Here is a 26,928-nt window from a genome sequence, read left to right as displayed (position 1 = left end):
TGTTTACAATGAATTATCGTAGTAATAAAATTCAGTACCACTACACTTCAGTTTCGGGCCACCGTAACGTTTGAGAAACACTGTTCCAAACGATGTCCAATACAGTTACGGGTTAACGTTGCCTTGATATTCGACACGCCATGCATATAAATGTTCATTATAGATCGCGCCTTTATCTTTTTATCCATTAACGTTCCCGGCGTGGGTTTGCATTAACCCCGGCAGATTTTTTCCCCGTGCTGTTCGGATGAATTGGATTAAAAACCTTGTTATAAATTGGCGCGCGGGAAGACATTCGCGGAATGCGCGGGAACGTGGAAATTGTTAAATTTACGCGGCGGTGTTCGTTACGTTAAATCACCGCCGCGCGGGCACGGTGGCCACCGTTAAACGCATTATGCCGTCTAATGTTTATCATCTCGCGTAATAACCGTATTAGCATTCGCCCTTTACTTTTTTTCCATCGGCCGACCGACGATAAATCGCGACTAGACCAGAACGCGTTGGATAACCCGCGATCATCGTGTTGTCGCCTAAACGATATCCACTTTTTCAACCGTGTAATTTTTTCCAACGTGAAAACAGAGGCGGTGAGTAATTAAATTTTGCGAACGTTGCGTGTTCCTTATCAGCAGAATTTACGAGTACCGCCTGGTTCGCGATTAATTTTCCTCTCGAGATTATGCGCGCTTATTTTCCACCTTCTCCGTTGATACGGTTTTCAAAGGTTTCCGTGCACCGGCTGGATTTCCCTTGTATTTTATACTTTTTAATTCAATTCGAACATTCACTCGATGATACAGCGGGTAATGATCAAGGGTCGCGAAACGTGAAGAAATGACGGTGAATCGGAACGCCGCAACGGTGTTCGAAAATTTCGAAGATGCAGACGTTTCACGAGCTCCGCGTTATTAATCATTTCGAGCACTTAGTCTTCTTTGGTAATTAGTCGTAACACGTAATAAACTTTGATGGACTCCGAGTGACTGGCAATAAATGCGATACCGTGTTTTCGCGATACCTCGTCACTTTGGCGCTCGCGTCCCTTCGAGCGCGAACAATGTCCTTCCTGTGTTCCACTGTCTCGGAATAGAAGCAAACACGCGTAAAGTATCTTTTTCACGGACCGAAATTGTAATTCGTCACGTCGCAAACTCTGCCTTCTGTTTCCCCCCGACGTCCATTCGAAGGCAACAGCTTGTTAAACGTTTTTCTTTCTACGGTTTTTCTGTCCTCAAATTCTCGAATTTCGTTCTTCTCGATCCCTGTGAATCGTATCAATGTTTCGTCGAAACACTTCGTTCGTGAAACTCGTTTTACGCGCGAAGGTCGAACGACTCTCGATCTGTAAACATTAATGTTCGACTTGGTCTCGCGAAAGTCATCTTCCAAAACATCGCAAAGTGTCCACAGACGGTGTATCGATCGTGGAGAACTACGCTGCATATCGAGCGTCCCTCGATTCGACCAATGTAAATAGAACTTCGTCTTTCGGAATCCTCAACGCAGGAAAATCACGCTTTAATGTCACCGAGTCGAGTTCATTCCACGATCAAGTGTTAAATAGACAGTATGTCGATTTTCTCGACGTTCAATTTAACAACGACTGGACCTAAAGTCTCGTCTTGACGAATTGGTATTGTACTGATCGAACCTCGTGATTAGAGTATGCGCGAAATTGTCGGGGCAAGAGTAACCCGTGAATTTTTGCAATTTTTCCGCTACCGAAAGATATCGAGTAACTTTGTACGGTTTGCAATTGTCCAGTGACCTTGAGCGGTCAAAATACTAAACGCGGACGTTAGTACCGCGAACGCTTCGAGTCCACCGTGGATCGTAACCTTATTCAGCAGTCAGGGACGAGAGATCCTTCGGAAACTGATAGCTAACGCTCCCCCTTTAACTCAAAATTCCAGTCGCGCTAAATGTTCTGAAAGTTCGTGAGCCTGGAAGCTCTGGGGAATGGTTGACATAACCGATCGAACGTCCCGGTGCCTAGAACCGCTGATGTGGAAGTAAACCTTGTTTATGTGGTTAACCGAAGTCCTCCGACTATGTATGCCAAGAACGGTCTATGTACATGTACCGTTCTTAGTACTGTTCACCGCTCGATAGAAGTTCTCCGTCTACTTCGATGTTTTGTTACCCTCCGTGGCTGGCCGAGGATCCCGAGACACCTCACGTTTTCGCGCACGTTATAGCCGGTGCACTCTAAATGTAACTAATGTAGTCATTACGGTAGTTAAATCCAGATGCTGAGTCACGCGACTCGCAGGGCTCGTATCTTCGATACGGTTGACGATGGGAACGAGACGGAGAGGAAAAAGTTGGAAAGCGTAACAATGTCTATCTTTGCACGACCTCGTTGTTTTTCTTATGCATAACGACGGATCGTGAAAGTGGGCTTTCACATTCTTTTCGAAACGAGACTTGTACGTTTCGTACGCATAAATCGATTCTTGCGAAGATTCTGCTCGTAGAAATGTTAAAAATTGTAAATATTAATCGGCGCGCGTATCGAGAAGAGAATAATACTCCGATTGTTGTTTTAAAATACGAGTGGCTCGTGGTCTGGCAGATGGTTCTTGTTGTAACCACGGTCGTCCTTAGATTTTTTTATTCCAACTTTAAAACTACTCCCATTTTCGTACACCTCGAAATCGAGCGTTAATTTCGTTACGATTGATACCAAACGCGACACGAGACACGGTTTCGTTTCGAAATAAATTGCATCGTTGCATTCGACACGACGATCGTCTATCGCGGAAAGAGATACATTTACAGCATCGAACTTTTTCGAGAACGAGGCAGAGAAACTCGTATTTTGTAGTCATTTGAAAGATCTACATGTTCCAATCGCAGCAAACCCGAGGCTCCAATTTCAGCTTCTATGCGCGAAACACGAAACGGATTTCGACCGTGCAATCTACAGTAGTAACGCAATTCGCTGAATTTAACACACTCGTTGTCCGCGTCTGGAATCGCAAATACACGTCCAGATGAACGATAAGATTCCCGCAGCGATGGATACGTTGTTTTCTTTTCCGAGCGATGTTTCAGCTGCCGTGTTATTTTAATTTTAGAAAAGCTTACCAATTACACGGTTTACTCGAACCCTCGAAATTATCCGCACGTGTTAATGTAAAATCGCGTCGCGATCAAGGGCGGTTGATTTTCGCACAGATCGTTCGAGATCTCTCCAATAAGGGGCCAAAATTATCACAGCCGACCGATAATTGGCCGAGAAAGACGTTCGATTCGATCAAGTAGAACGAACGCGTTCGAGCGGCCGACGTAGAACGGATTAAACGGAAATTTCCGACCGGGCGATCTTTCCACGGGTGAAAAGTTTCATTCGATCGACACAATAGTTCCATTATCCGGCAGTTCTGTAACGCGTTTTCGCTGATTTAACCCATTTGCATTGGCAGCCGTGTCCACCTACCGACGTGAAATATCCCCCATGATAGTAAGTGTACGCTATTTCGCGCGCGTCGCGCAAAGTCCCGGCAAATTAAATTTCGAACGACAGCTGAGAGGTTTCGTCACCGAATTTTTTCACCATATCCTATAGCGGTGTCGTTCAAAAATCGACGCTCGAAACGAGTTTTTATCGTTTAGATACTATTTAAAGATTCCCTATTTGTATCCCCTTTCGAACATTACACCGGAAAATTGAAGAGAGTGCTTCTGGTTGGAGTTCAGATTTAGAGATTAGATTTTACGAATAGAATTTCGATAAAGGATTATTTCGCTATTCGTTGAGATTTAACTAACAGGAAAGTACGATTTGTGCGCGAAAATATGAACTTTTTTTCACATCGTGATCTCATGGACGCGTTAGTACAATATTAAGCTTCCTTGGAGAATAATTAACAGATCGCTCGTGAACACCTTAGGTAAACATTATTCGATCGGTAATAAGTTCTTTAAATGGTATCGGGCACTCGGTGGGAATGAAATGTAAGAAACGATCGTTTCGTTGGATTCGTACCGTACCGATCGTTCGAAATTTTTTTGTGGAAATAACAGATTTTATGAAAACGATCGAAGCGTTTAATGGCTTCCTACCTCTCGATTTCTTTGTCCCTTCTGTCTTTTTATCGGCGAACGCGACGCGTACGGTATTTACGACCACTTTTAAACGACAACGATGTAATAGGAATAAATCAACCGGCTAGCTTCGTACCTGTAACGCATGGTAAAGATGATTTAAATATCTATCCGTCTCTCTCCGCCGCGACTGTAAAAACAGAGAGGTATCCGTATTACGCGTTGCTCATATTTCCTACATGTCTCGTAACGCATGTATATTGTACTATTTGCATCGCAAAATGCGCGGAACGTTCTACTTGGTAATCAAATCTTGGTGCTCGAAGTCCAAGGGTAAGTTAAAACGTACAAATTTACATGAACTTATTTACAATTTAATATTTCCCTCGGTGGTCGTGCCCTTTTTACCCGACGGTCTAGATTAATATTAAACAAACTTCTGTGGCCATGGCGCAACGTAATTCAACTTTTTAATTAAACCCGAGCGATATGATACGACTTCGAAATACTTATTGCGCATATTTAGCTACGTTTTCTTACATCGTTCTCGTCCTATCGCGTTGGACGAAATATAAAACGTACGCTTGCCAACCGTAAAACGCGACATTCTTGTATCTTGATCTCTGAGAATCTATATATAAATAAAGAACAAAATTATCCATAGATCGGGTAGGTAAAAGTTTCGTTGGTTCGAAACTCGAGACGCTCGAAAACTCTTTTACTACGACGTTTGTCGATGCATTGTCGCAAAGGTAGTCTGGAAGGGTCGTTGACTCGGTATTGTTCGTTTCATGGTGTTCCATTTCGAATCGTACGAATCGGAGTCGCACGATTTATCTTTATTGCTCTCCTCGTGTTCTCTTCATTGGCTTTTTAATTATTCCATCCTCCATTTTAAGTATCTCTGTGAATCAATAGGAATACATTTATACGTCGCGTACATTTCAAAGAGCGCTTACAATCGCACGCGTGTGTTTTTTCTTTTTTCTTCCCCGGCTTTGTTTCGTAACGGTGATAACAGAAGGTAAAAATAAAAGGGAGTCGATTTTCGATTTAAATTCTTAATTGATCGGAACACGGCCTACGGTGGATTCGTAGTTATCGATGGAAATTAGAATAACCATTATTTCAACCGATCGGAGATATTCATTTCCTACGGTCGCAATATTTTCGCTATATACGTGAAATGTCGATATGTAATGGCGATACGTGGAGGCATAAATATCTGGCGGAAAATCGAATCTAGTATTTTATGGAAATAGTGCTCGTTTGTATGTTTTAAGCAGATGTCCGGTATCGATATCCGAAACGGAGTACCCGCTCTGCTGTTTTATTTTAATAAAAACCATCTCTACAGGAGGGTCTATTTCTCTTGGCTCTTTCTCGAAAACTTCTACGCAAACGAAATGTGGAAGTTCGTGGTTTCGAGTTACGTTTCAAAAGAACGACTTCGGTACCCTTTCGGTCTTCCAACATCCACAAATAAGATACAACCGGGGGAATCGAAGAGATGTATTCTTTCGTTACGAACGTCTCGGGTAGAGAACGTCCGAAAGCCACGATAAAATCTTCAAACTACTTCGCGAAAGCTTGCTACGTTATTGTCCGATACCTCTGGATCTTCGACTCGTCGAACACGACAACAATTGTCGCAAATATGGTGTCGGCTCTCGATCGATTTCGGTATCTCGATACCGTTTACTTCGAGCTAAGAACAATCGTTGCGACAAGTGGAAGAATAGCTCCTCGGGGAAAGGTTCATTCTCATTATTTACGAGAGATCTACAGCAAAGGCGGGCGAGCACCGTAGCCGAGACAAGAAATGAGAACATCAACGAAGGAGTTGCGAGCACCTGCCCACCGGTAAACATTGCTTTATCTGCGATAAGGGCTGTTTACCGCGATTACCTGCGCGTCTACTTGTACACATTTACCAGGGAACTGGTTAATCCACTGTGGCCCGATAATTAATTGTCGCATAGCTGTGCGCGAAGCTCAATTAGAACTTGTAGCTGCACGCCAAGTAAATTATAACTTTTGACACGCCGATGTTACGTTCGTTCCACGTGTTGATTATTTCCTCGAGAATGGTTATTGTTGCGTAATTCAACGAGTTTTCGACGCGGTGCCGATACCCTCGTTTGCGACTCGTGTCGTCCGAGCCTCGAACCAGGAAACCAAAGATTTTCGAACGAAAATAACAATATTCTTAAAATCGGTAACTTCCGGGCTCGAGAATATATTTTCGTTGTTCTTGAGATTCGTAGAAATTTGAAATTTCTTAAATTATCTTCGAATTATATTCTGATATTACTGATCGAACCTTTCGATCGATATTCTCAAAACCAAGAACTTTTATTCCGCAACGACGAATACAGAGTTCGATTAATGATACTATTCCGTCATGGTAATTTATGTTTCATTTCTCACAAGGATCGCGAGTATTTTCCAATATTTTTCAAAATTACTCCACTTCGAGAAACTTTTACGCAGTATAATTGTGCGGATATTTCAGGAGAGACGGTGTTTTCCAAGGACAAGTTTGTCCGAAATGTTTAGGAATGTGTACATATATCGAAGTGGCTCAGTAGCGATTACAGGCGCGTGTATGCGCGCGTAGGTGAGAGTCCTTAAAGATGGCCAGTGTGTGGTGAAACGAGAGAGAGTTTGGGAGTTTGAGAGAACCTTGAGAGAGTTTGAGAGCTTGGAAGAGCCTTGAGAGAATTTAGCGAGTATAGACAACCGGTGTTAGGGACTAGAGAGGTAGAGCAACAATGGGATCTAACGGTAGTATTTTAAATTGATACAGTTTCGTTAATTTGGATCGCTTCGTTATTTCTTTCTACGTGATATATATAATGCATATAATAATATTAATACAAATACATAATACTTATAACATTAATACAAATATATAATACTTCTAATATTAATACAAATACGACGAAATACTATAAAGTGGAAACTTTCTGAGAAGTAACCACGGTTTAAAAATCATTTTTCGGAGCAAAGTGACATTTCGCATTTCGAGAAAATATCGCGTTGCAAGTTTTCTCGTCGAATTTTTAAATTTGTCTTGCCCCCGTGCGAGCGGGTGGCTTTCGAGTTCGGGTTAGGTCTCGCGAGCTGGCTAAAAAAAATCAATCCAACACACGGCGCGGGATGGCGCGGCGCAACAAAGCAAAAAAAAAAAACAAAAAAAATGATCAAAATAGATCTCGACCAGGCTGAAGGATTGATGGATTTTACCCTAGCGATGCCAACTCCGACGGAGAGCGCGACAAAAGCTCCTCATTGGATATTTGCGTTGACTGTCAGCCTGGTGACGCTTTTTTCCCAGTGTTTTTACCGAAAAAAGTTGCGGCGCGAGGGAATACTCCGTTGTTCGGGAAGACAAAGGGGCCATCACGGTTATGATTCATGTGAAATTGTTGAAGCGATCCTACGCGCGTATGTATTTAACTCGCGCGCAGAGTGTTAGGCGCCGCGCGAATATTAGGACTGTTCAAGCGGTCCTTTGTTCCGTTCACGGAGTAATTCTCTGTCTAATAAGATCGAGAGAACGAATCCGTATGCTAGAAACTATCGAAAAATATCCAAACTCGACGAAATTACTCCGTTTCCAATATTTTGACGTTTGAAGGAATTTACGAGACACCGTTACGAAATTAGTCTCGTAAATATTTATGACTGCATCTCGAAACCAACTCCGCAAACACTCCCAAATTCGCGCAATCGACCTTCCCAGTAGACCAATCCTTTGATTCGATTTTTAATTTCGTTGCTCGTGCCATCGTTACGTTATTCCTTCTTTGAAAACTAACCAACGATAATACCTACCGACGGAGGAAGCATTGCAAAAACGCTGATAATTTCCAGCAACTCGCGAAACTGAGACGCAACGTCTGCAAACTCGAGCCAACCGATAGTTCTACGTACAATAGGTTGTTAGATAAGTTTTGTCGAATAAGTTTCATCGAACGACAAAACTTATCGAACGATCTATTGGATTGTTCGGAAAGTCATTTTCCAAAATGTAGAATACGTAATTTGATAAAATGTTTATACACTGTAAAAAAAATCTTGTTTCATTTTCACCAAAATAACGAAATGTGACTTTCCGAGCAACCTAACGGTATATATACACACCTAGTCGAAATTCCCTAAAAGAAAGGTTTCGTGCAATCTATCAAGCGCTATCAAACGTGTCGCAACGTTCGCTGAACGTTACCTCATTCGAGTCCGATGTACATCGGGCAAACAAACAATCCCTGGTGGTATCGACTACAAAGTCTTCTGTTTCTATTCGAACAGCCCTCGGTCAGGTGATGCTCTACGTGGACGGTATGAATGGGGTGATGGAACACGGTCAGACGGTTCAGTGGCTGTACACACTGATAGCCAGCCGCTTTCGACTGGTCGTGAAGACCGCCCTGAAGCTGTTGCTGGTGTTCGTCGAGTACGTGGAGACGAACAGCTTGCTATTGGTCAGAGCGGTGCGGTCCGTTGACACGTCCAGAGGCATGATACCCTGGACGAACGTGATGAAGCTTCTGAAGGATTACGACGCCGCGGATACGGAGCTGCTAATTTATGCGACGACGTTGGTCAACAAGTGTTTGAACGGCATACCGGACCAGGACACTTATTACGATCAGGTGGACTGTTTGGAGGAACAGGGGATCGAGGGCATCATTCAGAGGTACATGTCGAAGCAGGGCACCGACCTCGATCTGCTCAGGCAGTTCCAGATCTACGAGGCCGTGCTTCACCACGAGGATGGAAACGACAGGGGATCGCCTATCCGTCAGCTCGACGATAACATCAGGTATCGATTTTCGGTGACGGTGTTCCTTCGCGTACAAAAATCGGCGAACCGCGCGAAAAGACGAGCAATGGTGCAACGATTCACGGAATATTGCGTCGATGACGTTCGGGAAACGTTCTCGTACCGACTTTCCCCACGACGATTCACTCCGCTGCAACGAAACCCCGTAAGGGTGCGCGCGAACGATCCTCGGGGGTACGTTTCACCGCGTAGAAAAGTTTCGCGACGATTTTTCGAAAAAGGAACCTTTCAAGCAAGAGATTTAGGCGTAGAGTAGTACGTAACGGTTGATATAAATTGTATCTATAGAGCGACTATAATTTCAAGTTGTGCTTAATTGATGGAACGAGAGAGAGAGAAAGAGAGTATAGTCGTAGCGAAAGGGTTGAAAGGGTAAGTTTTGCACGGGTCTTGAACGAATTTCGGAAGGAACTTTTTATACTTCCAGGAGAAAAGATTGAGAATTTTTATCCAGTGATGAAAATAAAAGTGTAGGGGATGTATAATCCTAAAAAGCGTCGTTTATCGAAAGATGGACGATTGTCGTAAGAAACGTGCAGCAATAAAGTTGGAAATACGTGAAATTTTTAAGTTTCGTTTATTCTTATCACTGACTCCAATTTTATCGCTACGTACACGCTCTTCTTTGAATCGTAGTGTAACCGAAAATGGGGTAGTTCAATAGTCGAGAATATAATAATTTTTCATTGAAAGTTTTACTTTCGAAAATGACGACTTTAAGGATTAGATCAACTCTCATCGACCATTCTAATTTCGATATCGAAAGATTCGTGTTTTCTTTTATTTTAAATCGATCATTTTTTAACGCACGTATAATTCCATCGGAAATTATTTCGGAATTCAACCAAACAAAGATCGGAAAAATTTCAGAATAAATCCGTCGCTAATTTTGTCCGTTCTGGTAAACCGTTCTTTCGTTCGTGAGATATCTGAGTGTCGCAATATTCTCGATCGTTGAAAATAATCGAAAAGCTGCCTGCGTTACGCTCGCAAAAATGAAAACAAAACAGACGGTCGAGCGAACAGAACCGCGAGATCCACTGCGAAAAGCCTCTAATCGGTTCTACAAACAGCTCACAAGGAACGGTTTCTCGTGTCCCGCAGGAAGACGCTGCGGAACCGGAAGTCCCTGGTGGATTCGCACGAGCGTCGAAAATCCCGCAGACACTCGACGGGCACGTCTCCGTTGTCGATGTCCTTGAATGCCCGCCTAAGTCCGCGACTAAACCACTCGTTGGGTCTAAACTCCTTGAACAACACGCTCAACTCGAGTTTGCCGGACGACGACGACGAATCCAGCAGCTCCCAAAGCTCGCAGGGCCATCTGGGCGAGGTTCAACTGAACGGTAGTTACAAGGAGAACAAAGGTGAGGCGTTCTTCCCTCTTTAATTTCATTCTTTCTCTATTTTTATTTTTATTTTTTTCGTTCTTTCTTCCCTGGAAGAAACTCTCGGTTTCCATTGGCGCGCGAACGCGTCGTCGATGCAATCGGCCACAAATCCGCTCGTTAACGATTCGACCGCGCGGTGAATACGAAGCTTCGTCGCCCACGAGCGGCGATTTCCGCGTTAAACGGATCGTCCCTCTCTCGGGAGCGAGACCTTGCGGTTTTCAGATCCCCTCCGCCCGTTGCGTTCCGTTGCGGATGCAGCAAGCGGGGAATGGAAACCAGCCATCGGAGACAGGGCGAAAAGCGTAGTTTCGTTGCAAGGGGACCGTGATCGAGGACGTGCCGCGTTTCGTCGCGGGAAAACTCGTCCGCGCGATACCAGTACGCGCGGTTAGTTCTCTTTCTTCTTTTTTTTTGGTTTTTTCTCCGAGGTCGGTTTCGAAAACGTCGCGTTTTCGCGCGTCTTTAGTGACAAATCGAGCGTTACGGTAAACTTCGCGAGATAAAGACGTCGACGCGTTGTACGTCACGGTGGTCATTGGTGATCAGCGCTCCAAAGTTACGAATTATTCTGTAAATCTCGATTCTCCGGATAAAAATACGCGGGATCTGACGCGAACTTTTAAATAGCATCCACTCTCGTTGATGTATACACTCTCGTTACAAAATAACAAGTACACCGACGAATTATCGAATATTTCGATTCTTCGCGTCACGGTTCGTAACATATATCGTGTACGTCCGAGTATGCGAAACTAACGCGGTGTGTGAACGCGTTAAGTACAAGGTTAACGGGAAACGGAATCGAGAGTAAACGTACGATTAAATTTCGTCCGCGTTTCCCTCGTCGATACGGCTATAAATTTCCCGAACGAAGGAACGAACGACGAAGTAATCGATCCGTTGGAGTTTTTATCGGTCTCCCGTTGGAACGCGAAGGAACGACACGCGTGACGAACCGAATTTATCGGGACTGTCGTTTGGACGCGTCGATCTATACGTCGCGTGCCATAAATCAAACGAAAGGCTCTCGAGCGTTCGCGAGCGTGCGCTATTCGTCGGGAACGCGAACGGTCGGACGTTTATAAGCGGCTCCGTTCGGTAAATAGTAAATTATAGGTCGATGCAGAAAATGATCGGGGGCGTGTGTATCAGCGGCGAACAGTTGAGAAACGCAGTGATTTATTACGGCTTTCAGTGGACGTTGGCGTGACACCGGCGTTAAGACGTCGAAGGGAACGAGCCGAGAGACAGAGGAGCTTTATCAGGGAGCAACAAGAGGCTACGGCGAATATGCGAGCGTCCGTGGGCCACTCGGACGACCAGGAAAGTTAGTAATCGGTGTTTGATTTACGGTGACGCGTTCGAAAATTCCACGTCTTCTATCCCCGGTGAACGAGAATCCTCGATAGAGAGATTTCGACGTTCGACGAGCGATCGACCCAGAAGAATCCTTCGAGGATCTCCCGCGAACGATATTTCCGCGGAGCGTTTCGACGCGATTCCGTTTATCTCGACGAGAGCCGGGTACACGTGTCAATGGAAAGGAACTCGTAAATTTTGCCATCGCGTGGTACAATTAACGCGAAGGCGATGGAAGTTGCGCGAGCCTCGTTACGCAACTTCCATGCTACGAGTGTGTCCCCCTCGGTTCGCGTTTCGCAACATTTCGACGGTCTCGTTTTCGCGTACATTTTCGACGATTTCGATGCGAGTTTCGATACTATTCGAGTACGCGTTTGAAAAATTTGTCCGTTAAATGACATCGAAGAGAGTCAACATCCATGACGATGTACAGGGTCACGAAAGCGAAAGCCGACTTGCGCGCGAAAAGCGTAATCTACGTAATAGTAGAAGGTAATGAAACGACATGGATGCAAGTTTAACGTATCTTCGATACTTTGATATCGATGACATCGCGCACGGTAAACTAGCTTTCGATCTTTAATATTATTCCAGAGATTCGTATTTAAAAAAAGAAAGCACTAGACGTGAAAATCTCTCGGTTCTCGTAAATAATTCTGCAAGAATTTTTAATTCTTTAATTCTTCTATCCGTTCGGGAGTAATGTTTGTTGGCAAATTGTAAGATATTGATTCAGCATCGAGGCTTTCTCTAACGTCGATCAATTCAACTGTGGAAACATTGAACTAACGATCTATCGATGCAAAGAATCGTTCGAGAATTGTGTAGCTGCTCGGAGCGAATGTTCGCAAGGTTCGCGTTCATTCTTTCGTGAACTTGGTCGGAAGATTATAAACGAACGTGTAAACGCTGTCATTTCTCGCTATCGAGATTTTCGTTCGCACGGTGCACTAACGAATCGATGAAATGACGTTGCGAAGGTCCCTTCCCGACAAACGGAGTACGGTACACGAACGGCACGTCGTACGAAAGGAACGCGGACTCGCCCTCGAATAAGCTGTCCAGGACGAACAGCAGGAAGGACTTGACGCCCCTGATGAACGCCGCGAACAAACTCGACTCCGAGGAGAAGAAGCCATGGTACGGTAAGAGCCCGGACGAGGGTGTCGAGTGCGACGAGGGCAATCACACCGACGAGGATGAGGATCGTCGAGTGGTTTTACAGCTGAAGAGGGAAGGAACCGTCAAGGATCTCACACAAAAGCTGGCGGCTCAAAATCTTATACCGAGCAGCCCGGTCGAGGAGAAGGTTTCCAGGTAATTCAGTCGCGCGACGCGCGAACGAAATTAATGCCTCTTAGGGGAACGCAGGGTTCTCCTTGTTGCCGAACAATTAAACGCGACTTTGAAGTTCGATCCGCGAAACACGACGAGAAGTCACTTCCTCGGTGATATCCGGCCGAGAAAAGAGTCCACTCGATCGGTGAACGAATTTCTGAGAATTGGTTCTCGATCTTAAACCCTTTCGCGACGTTTCCCATTTCGAGATCAAGAATCGACTTTCGTGGTACGTTAAACCGTTTCGAGTTTCTTAACGCCGGATACGAGACGCGATTTCACGATTACCACGATCTTAACCAACGAAGAGCAAACTTCTTTCGCGGTGCACCGATATCGAAAACCCGATAATCGATACCGGCTGCCGCAGCAGCACCGGGAAAGCTAATTTATTAATTTAAAACTCGTTTATTCCGGCTCGACGATCCTAAATTCTCGACTTGTTTTCAAATCCTCGCGTCTTATCGAGCAGGTCGTTTGTAAGTTTGTTCGGACGCGTGCCAAACGTTCGTCGATCGGAGAGGCTCGTACGAGAAACTTCGACGCGAGTGAAGAAACTGACCATGGATCGCCCGTAGTTTCTTTTCAAAATAATCGATACACTTCTTAATTACTAGCCATGACACGCAATGAAAAGTCTTATTTAAAAAATTACTTTCTTGGCTGCGAATAATTTCAGATTCCTTTCCAATACGAAAATCCAAAATTCACAACCATGTGTGTTCCACGCGTGTCAGAATTCTACACCGTACTCGAAGAATTGATTAAAAAATCGCTCGAGACCGCGAATCTCGTCGTACCCTCTCTGTCGCGTGTTTTCCCATCCGAGAAACAGAAATACCGTGTTACAATTTATCAAGATACAAATAATCGATACTTTGCCAGTATCTGAATAACGGTAAACAACGCGACTATGACACAACTCTCTGAAACGCTTCACGACTCTTCGCTCGACACTTCTCCGCTCAACCCTTCTCGGTTGGACACTTCTCGACTCAACACACCTCGGTTCGACACTCTCCGGTTGAACACTGCCCTTCCCTCCGAAAAAGTGAAAACCCTTGCCCGTTTTTTCGTCGGGTCTGGCCCGACCCCTCTCTTTTATCACCCTCGCTGGTTGCTCGCCGAGTGTCGTCTTGAAGCTACGTTTTCCAAACCCAATCTCTCCTAAAATTACGTAACTACGATGAATAAACATCTGTCTCGGGTTGAATCTAAATCGATTACCCTGGCGTTCGTGTTTCCCGTTTCCAGGATAGGGGACATGAGCGGTTTGATCTCGAAGGCGAAGGAGGGCTTGGCAAAATCAAAGTCGAAGGCGGACGTGCTGAAGTCACCTACCGGTGACAACCTGCCCAAGCTGCAGGAAGCGAAGAAATCGGAGAACGAGCTGCACTGGGAGGAGCTGGTGAAGAAATTGAAGAGACCGTTGGCGCTCTGCGATCTCGACTTCACCGATCTGAATTCCGACGACGAGGTCGACGTTCTCGGTCCCGTGAACGTGACCAACGGGGTACCACCGCCCCCGCCGCCCATGGTACCGCCGCCAGGCGGTGCACGTGCCCCACCACCGCCACCCCTCGGGGCAAGGCTGCCACCACCGCTCCCTCAGGCCCCCCCGCCTCTCTTCGGCGTGAATCTCAAGTCACCGAGGTCACCGACCGCGTCCGACGGCAACAACACGCCAAAGAGTCCGCCGCCGACCTTCACGAAGAAGAGCAAGAAGACCGTGAAGCTGTTCTGGAAGGAGGTCAGGGATGATCCCATCATACTGTCGAGGCTCGACAAAAACAAGATGATATGGGACGAGCTCTCCCCGGTACCTGTTGACACGCAGAAGCTCGAGCATCTGTTCGAGAGCCGCGCCAAGGATCTCATCACCAAGGTGAGCGATCCGCGTTCACGCGGTTTCTCGTTGCAAGAGAGCAGCTTCCTCTTCATCGGGGACCGGCTCCTCGATTCTCGCTCGGTTCACGAAACGTGCGAGCGATTCGCAAACGTTTCGCGCGAGAATCGACCGCGTTTCTTGCAATAGCGAGGAAAATTCGGTTTAGAGGAATCGGGGTTCGCTTAGACTTTGGTGTCCGGGGGAAAGTGAAGGGTATGATTTTTAAATTGTAGAATGCGTGAGAAACAAGGTTGCACGATCTTAGGGACGTCTTTGTGGAACTGTAGACACGAGTGTACCAAGAATTGCGAGAAGCGATCGGCAGAGTTCCTGGGTAGCATTTCTCTCGCGTGGAGTCTTAACCCTTTGCACTCGAAGCTTCTCTGATACCAGAAACTAGTACCCCCTAGTTTAATTAATTACAAACGGAACATTTTCATTTCAACGTTTTGCATACGTATGTTTACAAGAAAGGAGTGATTCAATTTTAATTTCAATTCCAAACCACGATGGTTTCCCAAATTGGAGAAAGTACACCGAATTAAACGACTGTCGAGGATCGACTCTCGAGTGGAAAGGGTTAAGAGTATCGATTCGACCCGCGTTACGATTCCGTCGCGTATCTAGCAAAGAATTGCGCGTCTTCGCGACACGTTTATAATCGTGAACGTTTCTACATGTCCGATTCTTAGTGGAATAGTTCTGGTTCGATTCGTGCTTGTGACGCTCGGTCTAGATCGCTCGTAGATCGAACGGAGTAACCGAAAGCGCGTATCGAGTAGGTGGCAGCAGCTTGTCCTTTTACCGAGTAATTTCGATTCCAAAAGGAACAGAAGAAAAAGAAAAAAAAAAAAGAACAGCCCCGGTAACTTAATCTTCCACCCCTTGACGAAACGATTGAAAGAGAAGCTCGATCCCTTTGACCGCGCGCGATCGAAACACCGATGTCATCGCCGAATTCCAAATCCCTGTCCGGTGACAAAAAAAAATAATTGCTTTCCGAGCAAGCGAGCTTCGGTGTCGTAACTTTCGCGTCCCCGTTCACGGGAACAATGCGCGTTACACGGCACCGTTTCCTGTTTCCCTTCGCGTCGATGAAAAACCACTTATCCCTCGGGTTTCTCGCGCGGTTTCTCAAAATCCTCTCGCCCCGACGGGAAATTTAATTACCGCCGGTGAATCCCTGGCGTAAAAAGCGACGTTGCGCGTCGCTCCTGTCCCCATGAATCTTCGGGTTTCTTTGTTTCGTTGGTGTCTACCTCCTCGGGCCCTGTACACCGCGTCCAACGACGAGGACAACGACGTTAGTCACTCCAGATTCGGTAACCACGCGCTCCAAACACCGAATTCTACGGTTCGCGCTCGCTCGTGTTCGCAACGAGCCATCTTTTCATCGTCGTGGAAATTCCACGGCCGTTGTTGCGCTACCCACAATCCAGAATACACAAAGCTACGTGGCTGGTTAACCAGCGAGCTGATTCGAGGGCTGCCTCGAGCTTAAAGGGGATGAAACGCTTTCGTACCGGGTGCTGGAAGGCGTCAGATCAAGGAAATCGTTGCTTTCGAGTCTCTCGGGCTCGTGTTCGCGCGTAATGTACTCTTTTCGCGATCGAGTTCGATACGATTGTCCAAAGGGACGTTCGTTGGCCGCGACGTGTGCGATTCGTTCCGATTTGTTTCCCATCGAACGGTTTCTCCGCTCGGGAATCATTATTCGCGGCAATTCATGGTTAACCGCGGCTCGAGATAGTATTTTTCCCCGACGAATTAAAAGATTTATCGCGTAACTCTCGAAACGGGAACGTTCCGATCGTACACCATCGTCGTTGGGAATAAATAATCGGGGTAACGGGACTCGGTGACTCGTATTTTCGTGCGCCGATTTATTCTAATCGAGCTCTCGACGCGAGTCGTTCTAATTGTCGAACGGGTTAGCGAATTACTTCGTTCCTACTCGGTGTGTATTTTACGGCACACGTTTGTTCGATATCAGAAACTTGGCGGCGTATTCCGAAATGTGTTGGGCAAAAGAACGAACGTTGCAACAAAACACGGAGATGTTCGATGGAAATTGTATCGATTTGAAATCTTGCACGAAACAGGGTGTTATTGTTTCCAACACCGTTATTATTTCAATTGGAAAACTTTCAAACCCGATGTATCAATTTGCGACAATATAAGAATAGAGGGAATGATCCAGGAACAGTGAGTAAAAAAAAAAGTGAAACACGGTCCTCTGTATTCCGTGCACGATGAAATCGAATTTAAAAGTTTGTCAAATGTATGCTCTCACCGATACTACTTTATCAGTGCTGAATCATCGGGAAAAATTTTGCGACACAATTTCCGCGCGACTCAGCGGAAAAAAACATTTCACGTCCCCGCGGCGGCAATTTATGCTACCTTTCGTTCGTGCTCGTGGGAAATTCGTTTCGCCCGTAATCCACCCCTCTAATTAGCAAACATTTGCCGAAAATTTTCACCTGGTCGTTATCCAATTGTTGTCAACATTTTTCCCTCCCGCGAGGCAGCAATTATTGTCTCGTTAGCCCGATGTCGAGGATTCGGTCGCCGGTTCCTCTCGAGATATTTTTAAATAAAAGATACCGGTCGTGGAGTGGAGCATTAAACACTCCGCGGGCAAACTCCGCCCGGAATGGAGTGCTGGAAATTGCATTAAATACGAGCCCCCGCTCCCCTTTCTTTTTTTCGCGCGCCCTTTCGTACGTGTTTCAGCGATAACGGAAGGAATTAAAGGCTCGACGAAAAGCTCCGTCTTCTTTTTTTTTTACGCGCGTTAAAATCACAGACCAGGAACAGTGTTCGAACCGTCGTCGAGACGCTTCAACGCGTTCATCGTTTGTTCGTATTCAAATACATGTAGGTTGCACTTGCGCTAGCATCGTGCAGTAGGAAAGAACGAAACAAATATTTGTAAATTAAAAAAAAATAGCGTCTAGGAAGGAAACACAAGTTGACCTATCTTCGAGTGTCTTAGACATTTCCATATAGTAATTTTCAGAATTTTAATTCCTACATTGATGTTTTTGAAAACATACACGATTTACCTTTCAAGATACATCGCAAGGATACAGAGCCACTTCAATATTCGTAGCGGTAATCTCCATTTTTGTACTTTCGAATAATTTATTTAAAAATAAGTAACGTTCGTTTCGAACATTTTACATATATATAAAAGCTTTCAAATTGTATAAATATTCGATGCGAGATAGAAATGGATCAAGATTTTATATTCTTCCTAAATTTAATTTCATCCATCGACAATGACGTAATAAACCCCCTCGTGAAATTTTCATCGATGAATTATCACGAGCAAGAGGAATTTTTATATTATCCGGTCCGAAATGAAATCGCCACTCGATCGGATTAAATTATTAATTAACTGCAAACCGATATCTATAGATGTACAATGTTCTCGAATTGAAAACCGACGATTCTTTAAAATTTGTCGGAAAGGAAGATACGATTATCGTCAAAAAAAAAAAACTTGAAACCCAACGTGACTTACAAAAATAAGTTCGGAGTATTTTGCACACTTTCTTTCAACTTTCAAGCCGAACTAATTTCAATCTCGTCTCGTTGATCTCTACGCACTTACTCTCGTATTGTAACGTGGCTCGTAGAACCCTTTGTATTGAAACACACCTGGTGGGAGGCAGTCTGTTTACGTTTTCGGGCCTTATCTCTTTTACAAGGGTCGAAAGACAAAGACTCGGCCAGGCATGGCGTGCACGGACGAGCAATCCCGTCAGTTCGTTCGGTGCGGTGAACGAGTGCAGTCGAGAGTTCTGGTCTCTCGCAGTTCGTGTAAATACATTTCGCAAAACCCTTTTAATAAATCAGAATTCGAAGTACGTCAACCGGGTAAAGTCTAAATACACTGTCCCTTTCGTCGAATCGTTGCAAGTATTATACGTTAGCCGCATCACGGTGGCCGCGTAAATAGAAAAGTTGTCACTCGTGCAGCACGATACGGCGGGGAATCTGCTAAGGTTTCGTTCCAGTTCTCCCGGTGCCTTTGACACGGATTACGCGTTTAATCCGGACCGGTTCGCGAAAGTGTCCTTAAACCGCTTTGCCCTTAAACGGCTTTATTTTTCGATCGCGTATAAAATAAGAGAACCGCGGCATCGTTCCGCGGGCGGGGCCGCGGAATCCGCGCGGAATTTCGATCCCAAGAGCCTCCGCGTCCGCGAAGCAAAGAGAAACGTTTGCCCAAGCTTAAGGGGATAAAAGTCTCGTTGCTCGTGTTGCCCTGACCCTCGGAGGCGATCCCTTTGCCACTTTTTTCCTACGCAGCCGAGCACGTGTTTGATTTTACGACTACCACCGGAACTTTCCGTCAAGTTTATTAAAATATTCACCGTGTTTAATATACGTTGGAATCGCGCGACTGTTTGCCCTCGGTAAAGGGAGGGAGAGGATCGGTGAGCAAGTTCCTCGCGGCGTAGTTGTTTAAAGCGCGGGAAAGCCCCGAGTTGTCGAGCTTCCGGTTCTCCTTTTTCCACGTCCCGAAGAAAAACAGAAAATATTACGCCGTTGGTCAGCTACGAATGTCAACGAGCTCAAAGGATTTAAGTTTCTCCCGTTCCCCCCTTTTTCTTTTCCCGCTGTTCTTCCAATTCTTCCCGCGGTGTTTTATGAGACTTCCGAGGTTTAAGGAAGTGACTGCGTCTACGCGCGGTTGACGAAGCGGCTGAGCGTATTTACTCGTTAAACGAGGGGAGCTTTTTAATTGAAAACGCTCCCCGCGGGTGTAAGTCGCGAGTAATTTTTGCAGTTTTTTCGGGAACGTTTCGTTGATCTTTTCAGCGGGTCTCGAAAGGTACTCTCGATTACCGCGACGAACTTTCGAGACACACGCTTTTCGATGTACCGTAGTTTTCTTTTCGATCTGCTCGAAGCTCGGAGTCGATCGTTTTTGAAAATCTTTTCCTAGGGGAATTAATTTGTATTTTCTCTGGAGATGGTATAGTATCGAACGAGTACAATACCGACTCAGATTTATGTTTAAACACCAGAATTTTTTGGTAAAGAAGTACTAGTATCATTGGATCGAAATTAATAGTATCCCATCGAACGAAAACGTTGCCCAGACATCTGTTATACATTTCTTCGCGATTAAAACGCAAAGAAACATGGGAATGCAAATTTCAAAATAACTTCGAAATTATTTATCGTCGTTAATATTTATCCAATGAGTGGCTACGTTCTGAATTTAAAATCAATTACGGACGTTGCGTCGATGATATTTATCGTCGTTAGAAAATATGCTCGAGATCGAACGAACCGCCCATTAAATTTACCTTTGTCCTGACCATTTCTAACGGTTGCAAGTTTTTTTTTTCCTTTCGTAGAAAGCTGTTTTCATCGGGCCTTTCATCGTTGAATTTCATCGAATAAATTTCATCAGAGAACGGAAATGGGCATGTGTATGTATTTTCCTATTTCGCATTTGGTAAATCCTCGTTTCGCGCGAGCGTCAAATCGCGGACATATCGAGCAAATTTTCTGACAAATAGGTATGCACGTGAAAAGCATATGGATGAAATCGGTAATATCTCGTTTAAATTATTACTCCTTGCCCAAGACCCGAAACTCGAATCGAGCAGTGCTGAGTTGCCATATAGGATTCGTATTTTTAGGTTATTATATCGTATTGGCGTGTTTTCCATTCGTTTTAATTAATTCCTTTCTACGAAAGATTTCCATTATAGCCCGATAGAGGTTTCCATTCTCGGTTGTTTATCCAGCATTTTCCGACAAAACGGAGAAAAAATTTCAACGAGTTTCTATTACGGGACAGATATTGAACGGGTACCGTCCTTTCGTGAAAACATTTTCACGCTGCCGCGAATAAACATTAACTTCCGTTTCAATCACGGAGATCCTCGTTTGAATCGTTTTAAAATATTAACTAGATGCGATGGAACGGTGAAACGATTTCTCTGCTAAAAACGAACCAATATTCGGAATTAATATTATCTTTCCTCGAGTACAATTTCTATTTTACATTATATTTGTTATCGTATTGATATTTTACATTCGCAAAAACTCTGCACAATTTTCCGATCCGTTGTAATCGGGTATTCGTTAAAATGTTTAAAGAATCGTTCCCAGTTATTGATTCACCATTAAAGAAGCACACTTTCGTTAATATCACGTTGAAATTTATTTGCAGAAATAACGTTAAACGTGAAACGTTTGAACATTTGAGGAAAAACTTCGTTTCTCGTGCATTTGGATCGCCATGATATATTTAAGGAAACTCTGACGATGTGTTTACAATTTTAGGTTTAAATAATTCTTCAAAGAAATAGCATTGTTCTTCAAGTAAATAAATTTCTTTCTTTAAACGGTACATTGAGAAAAATCAAAAATAAATACAATAAATATCACTTTTAATTCTCGTCTTCGAGCATTCGTTGCATTTATATTTATCGCACGATACATAGGAGAAATAATTGTTCAATTTTTTCAAATTTGTCGAAATTCGATTTCGATTTTAAATAAATCGAGTAGCTACAGTCGAAATCGAATCAATTGGCTCATTCGAGGGCACTTGACCGATCACGGCTCGCATCGGTCGAATCTTCTGCTTCTCGTTCGAAGTGCTTCTCCGCTTCTTTGAGAGGTAGAAAGCCTTTCGCTGAAGGTTTGCGCGAAAAGTTGAGGCACAGAGTGAACGGATGGACTGGTGGGGGTAGCCGTGGGACGTGGTGGGGATAACTATTCGATGGCCTGGAGCGGCCAGTTAAATTTATTCCGATCGTGCGTAGGAAGAATCGGTCAGCAGTCAGCGGTCAATCAGAACACCGGGAAACACTCAGGCTTCCGTCGGTCGGTTAATCAGTCAGTTTAATCGTAGAAGCACTTATCATTCATGCAGTTATTCAGAAGCAATCAGGCTTCTATCAGTCAGTTCAATCAGCTGCAATTCGAAGCACTTGTGCTTCAATTATTTTCGCCCGCAACTAGGATCCATTACACAGTTGTACTATTTCAACCACTATTGTCGAGTGTGTTTGATATCCTTTTGTCGCGATAAACGCATTGTACGAAAGTCAAACGAGTTCCTGAAACACCCAAACGGACCTTCGAACCTTTCGTGTAATACACGAAACACTGAACTTCAGAGATCGGCCTCGAAACTTAGTTCCACGGTACAGTGGTGTCTTCGTTCGAAAATCAGGATGGTCGGTAATCGATATACTTAAGTAGAGAATGTTTTCTAAAAACTGATCAAAGTCGATAGAATGAAAAATTGATCTTGTTTTCACACATCGTTGAAAATAATCTCTCGAACCGAAGGAACTTAACAATGACACTCGATCACTTCGATCCCAGCAATTTTGATCTATATCCGAGGTATCGTCGTTTTTTCCTCGTAACGACAAAGTCAATGATAGAACCGAAAGAAATCACGCGACATTCCTCACCGAAGATTCGTTCGATTTTCTCGAGCAGGGCGATCCGAGAGCTTTATTCCTTCTCGACTGAACGATCCTGTTGATCGTCCGCGGCGAGTCCGTATTTCAACGAGGCGAGTGACTCGTCGTATCGTGCGCGCATTAATTTCTCCGTTGCGGCGATATCGGATAACGTCGGTGTCTCGTGCACGCGTTTTCCCTCGGTCGGTGAAAACCGGTGGAAATATTCTTCCAGTGATCGCCGCCAGCCACCCGCAGAGATTCCACGCGAACGGTCCGCTTGTCGCTAATTACGCCCGTAATTACATACCGGTTTTATCGGTTTCGCTCGTTCGCGTTCCACGCTCCGAATCGTCGCGAGCCGTAACGACGATGGCATAATACGACACGTCTGTGCACGTCTTTCTCCCGTTGCGTCTTTTCTTTGCACGGGGGTGGTAGGGGTAGGTAGTTTTCTGCCGCGTATCTTCGCTACCCTCCACCTTGCCCCGTTTCCCTCGTTCTCCGTGCTCCCCATTCTTTTTGCCCGCTCGTCCTTTGAACTTTTACATTTACCCCGGAGTCCGGTAATAATTAGTGCCGGGCAAAGAGTCCGTCGAGACTTCCGCGAGTGAGAGACAGGAGGTGAGATGGGATGAAAAAGAGACGGCGCGAATCGGGGAAAAATTACGGAACACCGAGCACTTTGGAGAAAAACGGGAGCAAACGACGATGACGACGACGAGCAACGACGACGACGAGCTACGACGACGTCGACGACGACGACGACGCGGTTGAAGAGGATAAAAATCACTCGGACCTTGTTGGCCACTTTTTTTTTGCACCGCCGCTCTCTTGTAAATTTAACGAGGCTCGATAGACTTCGATCTCACCCTGTAAATACCGGTGACTGGGAATATCGATCGTTTCGAGTAATTTAATTCGTCGAAGGAAACGCTGGAAAAATGTCGGGCGCGGTAGGGGTGGGTGGATGGGTGGGTTTTGTAAGATTCTCGTTGTTTGGTCTCCTCGAAACTAGGAAACCAGTCGAGAGTCGATAACTCGTCGTATCGTCGATTATCTTTAAGACGATTGACTCGTCGAGATTCATATTTATGACGACGAGGATGAGAAGCCTGACGTCTATTTACCGACGAATAAAGAGACATTTACATCGCGGGAAGAAATCACGGATACCAATTAAAATTGTTTTAGACAAATGGAATTCATATGGCCACGGTTTCTCGCTAATGAGAGATATTTCTCGTTCGTCGACGAGACGAGTTACCGTTACATTATTTATGAATCTCGATATTAAAATGCCGCGCAAAGTGCTCATTAATGCTTTCGGGAAGAGATCCTCGGGTCTGGTATGAAAAAAATTATCTCGAGCGAGCGGTCTTTGTTGAAATTTTGTGGAAATCGCGCGGGAGGATTCTACGATTACGTTCGAATCGAGAAATTTCGAGATCGCTGAACGCTGCTACGAGAGACTCGAAAATTCAAATTCGACGTGCAACCTTCGTCTTCGAGCTGTATCATGTTGAACGAGCGCTTGCTGGAGAGATTTCACCCAGGCGATCGTACACACGAACGATTACAATCTTGGTATAATATTACGGTCCCCGTTAGTCTAATGAAGTAACTTTAACAATAACACGGCGTAAATTAATACCGTCTGTAACTGTAACGATATCCCGTGATAATGATCGGGAATAATAATACGGCGAATAGTGGTTGGGTGGTGGTGATGGTGGTTTAATGCAATACGACTAATTTTTTCTTGTATTATTTGCAATATTCTTGGTGCTCGCACGAAAAATGAACGAAATGGCATGCTGGAATTTTACAGGAGGTGAGTCCTAATTTCTTAACTTCACTTAACGACGGTTTTCTCTAATCCCGAATTAGCTCGTACCTGTGCGGATATTTCGTTTTTCATTTTTTTTTTGTGCTTGCCGTTATAATACACACGAAGGACTTGAACTAATTCGTTCGATCGAAATAATCGAAATAAACTTGTTTGACGAATGCGTCCGTTCATTTTGTCGCGGCAGTTTTTCTCATTAATATTTCACGATTGCGAAAAGTAGCACGCTAACTCGAACAATTAACTTGGCTGTATTTGCTTACTAGTATAATGGCTGAACGATCAATTTGGGTGTATTTGCTTAACTTTAGTTTGCTTATTACAGGCGATCGTAATATCTTCCACGGTCTCTCTCTCTCTCTCTCTCTCTCTCTCTCTCTCTCTCTCTCTCTCTCTCTCTCTCTCTCTCTCTCTCTCTCTCTTTCCTTTTATCCGCTTTTCTCTACCGTTTGTGTTGCTCGCAGCAGCATCGTACACCGTTGCTGTATACATTATTCGTTTCGATCTCTAGTAATTTCGTTTCAATCGATAACAATATTATCGGATACTTTCTGCAGATTCAGTTCCGTAGAAACAGCGAATACATTACCGGTGTTTCCATTTCTATGTGTTTCGCGTGTTCCGTCAATTTGGAATATGAATATTTGATATGCACCTGGTTGTTGAATATATAGTTTCAGCGGTCGGTCGCTGTTTTTCGTTTTGGAAACCAATCGTGCACGGTGTTCGTTCCTGATCAAATTCACGATTTTGAGTGTTATAGCATAATGGAAACATTTTACCTTACCGTCTTACGACGAATCGTTTATCAGCGAGTAAGCGTACGCGTTGTTCTTTTTCTCGTCGAGCAGAAGCAGCAAGAGATGAACAAGAACAAGGAGATCATCGTGCTGGACCATAAAAGATCGAACGCCATCAACATCGGGATGACCAAGTTACCGCCACCGAGATCAATTAAGACCGCGATCTTGAAAATGGATGCGACCATTATGAACAGAGAGGGTATCGAGGTAAGAACGTTAACTTTATCTACTTATAGTCTTCTATTTTACTTGACGAATATTTGCACAATTTTCAATTAATCTTCAGTGATTAAATTTCGATCACTTGAATCTTTTCTTCCAATAAAAGTTATCTTACTTGGGTTAGTTTCAAAGTACCCTTTGACAACCAAGAACGAGAAAATAAGTATCGATCAGGGGTATGCAGATACTCGCGACTGTTGACTCGAAAATATAAACCGTGTAAACTTGTAGTAAATTTGTTTATAATCTTGCAATTTCACTCAAAGTTAGTCAACTTGACTCGAAACTAATACCGTTCTACTTGAATCGACACGATTCGACGCGATTCCACTCAACTTCGTTCAACTCGACACGTCGCGATTCGATTCGCCCACGTTTGCTCGCGTTCGATACAATTTCATTCGATCGACCTCGTCTCGAAATATTTGCACACCCCTGCTGTCGTACGTAATTTACAACCTAAAAATACCGTCACGTTGTTCGTCAAAGTCGAAAAACAAAATCTCTGACGTCTGTCCACCCGTTCCTCGATTTTCTCCCGGTACGAAATTTACGTCACGATTCCAATTTCGTTTAAGAATCCTGATCCTTGGTTCACGATTCTTACGTTTCCGTTGAAACACGCGTACACTGTGTTCTCGTGAATGTTGTCACTTGTTTCTCTAATTTCTCGTTCGTTTCTCTTCTTCGTTCGTTCCTTTCCCTTGGCCCGGCCCCTTCGCGATACAGAAACTATTGACGATGCTGCCGACCGAGGAGGAGAGGTCGAGGATACAAGAGGCGCAGGCCGCCAATCCTGACCTACCTTTGGGATCGGCCGAGCAGTTTCTTCTAACTTTGGCCTCCATCTCGGAGTTACCCGCCAGGCTGAAACTTTGGGCGTTCAAGCTGGACTTTGAGAATTCGGAGAAGGTAAGTCGCCACGATCGAGTCACGAGTTATCGAGGTTCTATCGCGTTGTCTCGCAGAAATTTTAGTTTCAAGATCGCGTACCTTCGGAAGTACAAGAGATCGGTTCGCGACTGTTCCTCTCTAGAAAATTTCAATCCAATCGACGAACGTAAAATTCTCTTTCAAAAATTGGAAATTAACTTTGGTAACCGTGAAATATTTCCAACGATTGTGTTTCATTTTTTTTTTATAAAACAACAACACGTTCGTTGTTCTCGCGCGAGAAACGCTTTGCTTTCCAATGAACGGTGATAAATCATCCAAAATATCGATAAGATTTATCGCGTGAATCGCACGAGTGTTTAATTTACGAATCGTAAGTTACGGGGAAAGTGATCGTTGAAACGTCGAGAAATTCCTCGTACGTGTCTCGTTGTATGTATTTACACGATCGAGTTCACGAGCACAGAACGATCGAAGAACCAGAACGAAACGGACAGTTCGAGGTCTGAAATCTTTCTCTTGTTACTTCTCCCGGTCGAACGAGACAACGACGACGGTGGCTGCCGTAAATGCAGTTCCGCGTGAGAAGCTGCATGTCATTTCGCATGCAAATTCTATTAAGCGCCGTCGCATACCAATGCGCGTAATAGCGATCGAATTGGCCCGTTATTTCTCACGAATCTCGTCTCGAATTCCGCGGGGATAGTCGCGGCCACGACGAGGAAAAACGCCAGGTATGCGAGGAAGGAAGTCGCGGGGAACGTTCCCCGCATAATCGCGCGATTTCTTCGCTTGGGAACACGGCGAATTCCGATACACGATCGT

General features: G+C 44.6%; 1 protein-coding gene and 1 long non-coding RNA gene across 5 annotated transcripts in view; both read left to right on the top strand.

The window, feature by feature from the left end:
• Fhos (Formin homology 2 domain containing) overlaps positions 1–26,928 on the top strand; it is a 287,057-nt gene that overhangs the window by 223,559 nt on the left and 36,570 nt on the right. For 2 of the 4 annotated variants that reach the window (XM_076325750.1, XM_076325751.1), the window contains exons 6-12: positions 8,368–8,881; positions 10,007–10,269; positions 11,492–11,623; positions 12,639–12,975; positions 14,251–14,881; positions 25,036–25,194; positions 25,939–26,121. In XM_076325750.1, the coding sequence (XP_076181865.1) occupies positions 8,368–8,881; positions 10,007–10,269; positions 11,492–11,623; positions 12,639–12,975; positions 14,251–14,881; positions 25,036–25,194; positions 25,939–26,121 (2,219 nt within the window). Of the gene's footprint in view, positions 1–8,367; positions 8,882–10,006; positions 10,270–11,491; positions 11,624–12,638; positions 12,976–14,250; positions 14,882–25,032; positions 25,195–25,938; positions 26,122–26,928 lie in introns of all 4 variants that reach the window. The other 2 variants (XM_076325748.1, XM_076325747.1) reach the window with 1 other exon arrangement.
• On the top strand, positions 18,694–23,112 carry LOC143154013 (uncharacterized). Its single transcript, XR_012993957.1, has 2 exons — positions 18,694–18,811; positions 22,913–23,112. It is a non-coding gene; the product is annotated as an uncharacterized LOC143154013 (long non-coding RNA).

This window comes from Ptiloglossa arizonensis, chromosome 13, assembly GCF_051014685.1.
Source record: "Ptiloglossa arizonensis isolate GNS036 chromosome 13, iyPtiAriz1_principal, whole genome shotgun sequence".
In the NCBI taxonomy this organism is placed as follows: Eukaryota; Metazoa; Arthropoda; class Insecta; order Hymenoptera; family Colletidae; genus Ptiloglossa; species Ptiloglossa arizonensis.
The sequence above is the reverse complement of the archived record's forward strand: the minus strand, read 5'-3'. Positions and strand labels throughout refer to the sequence as shown.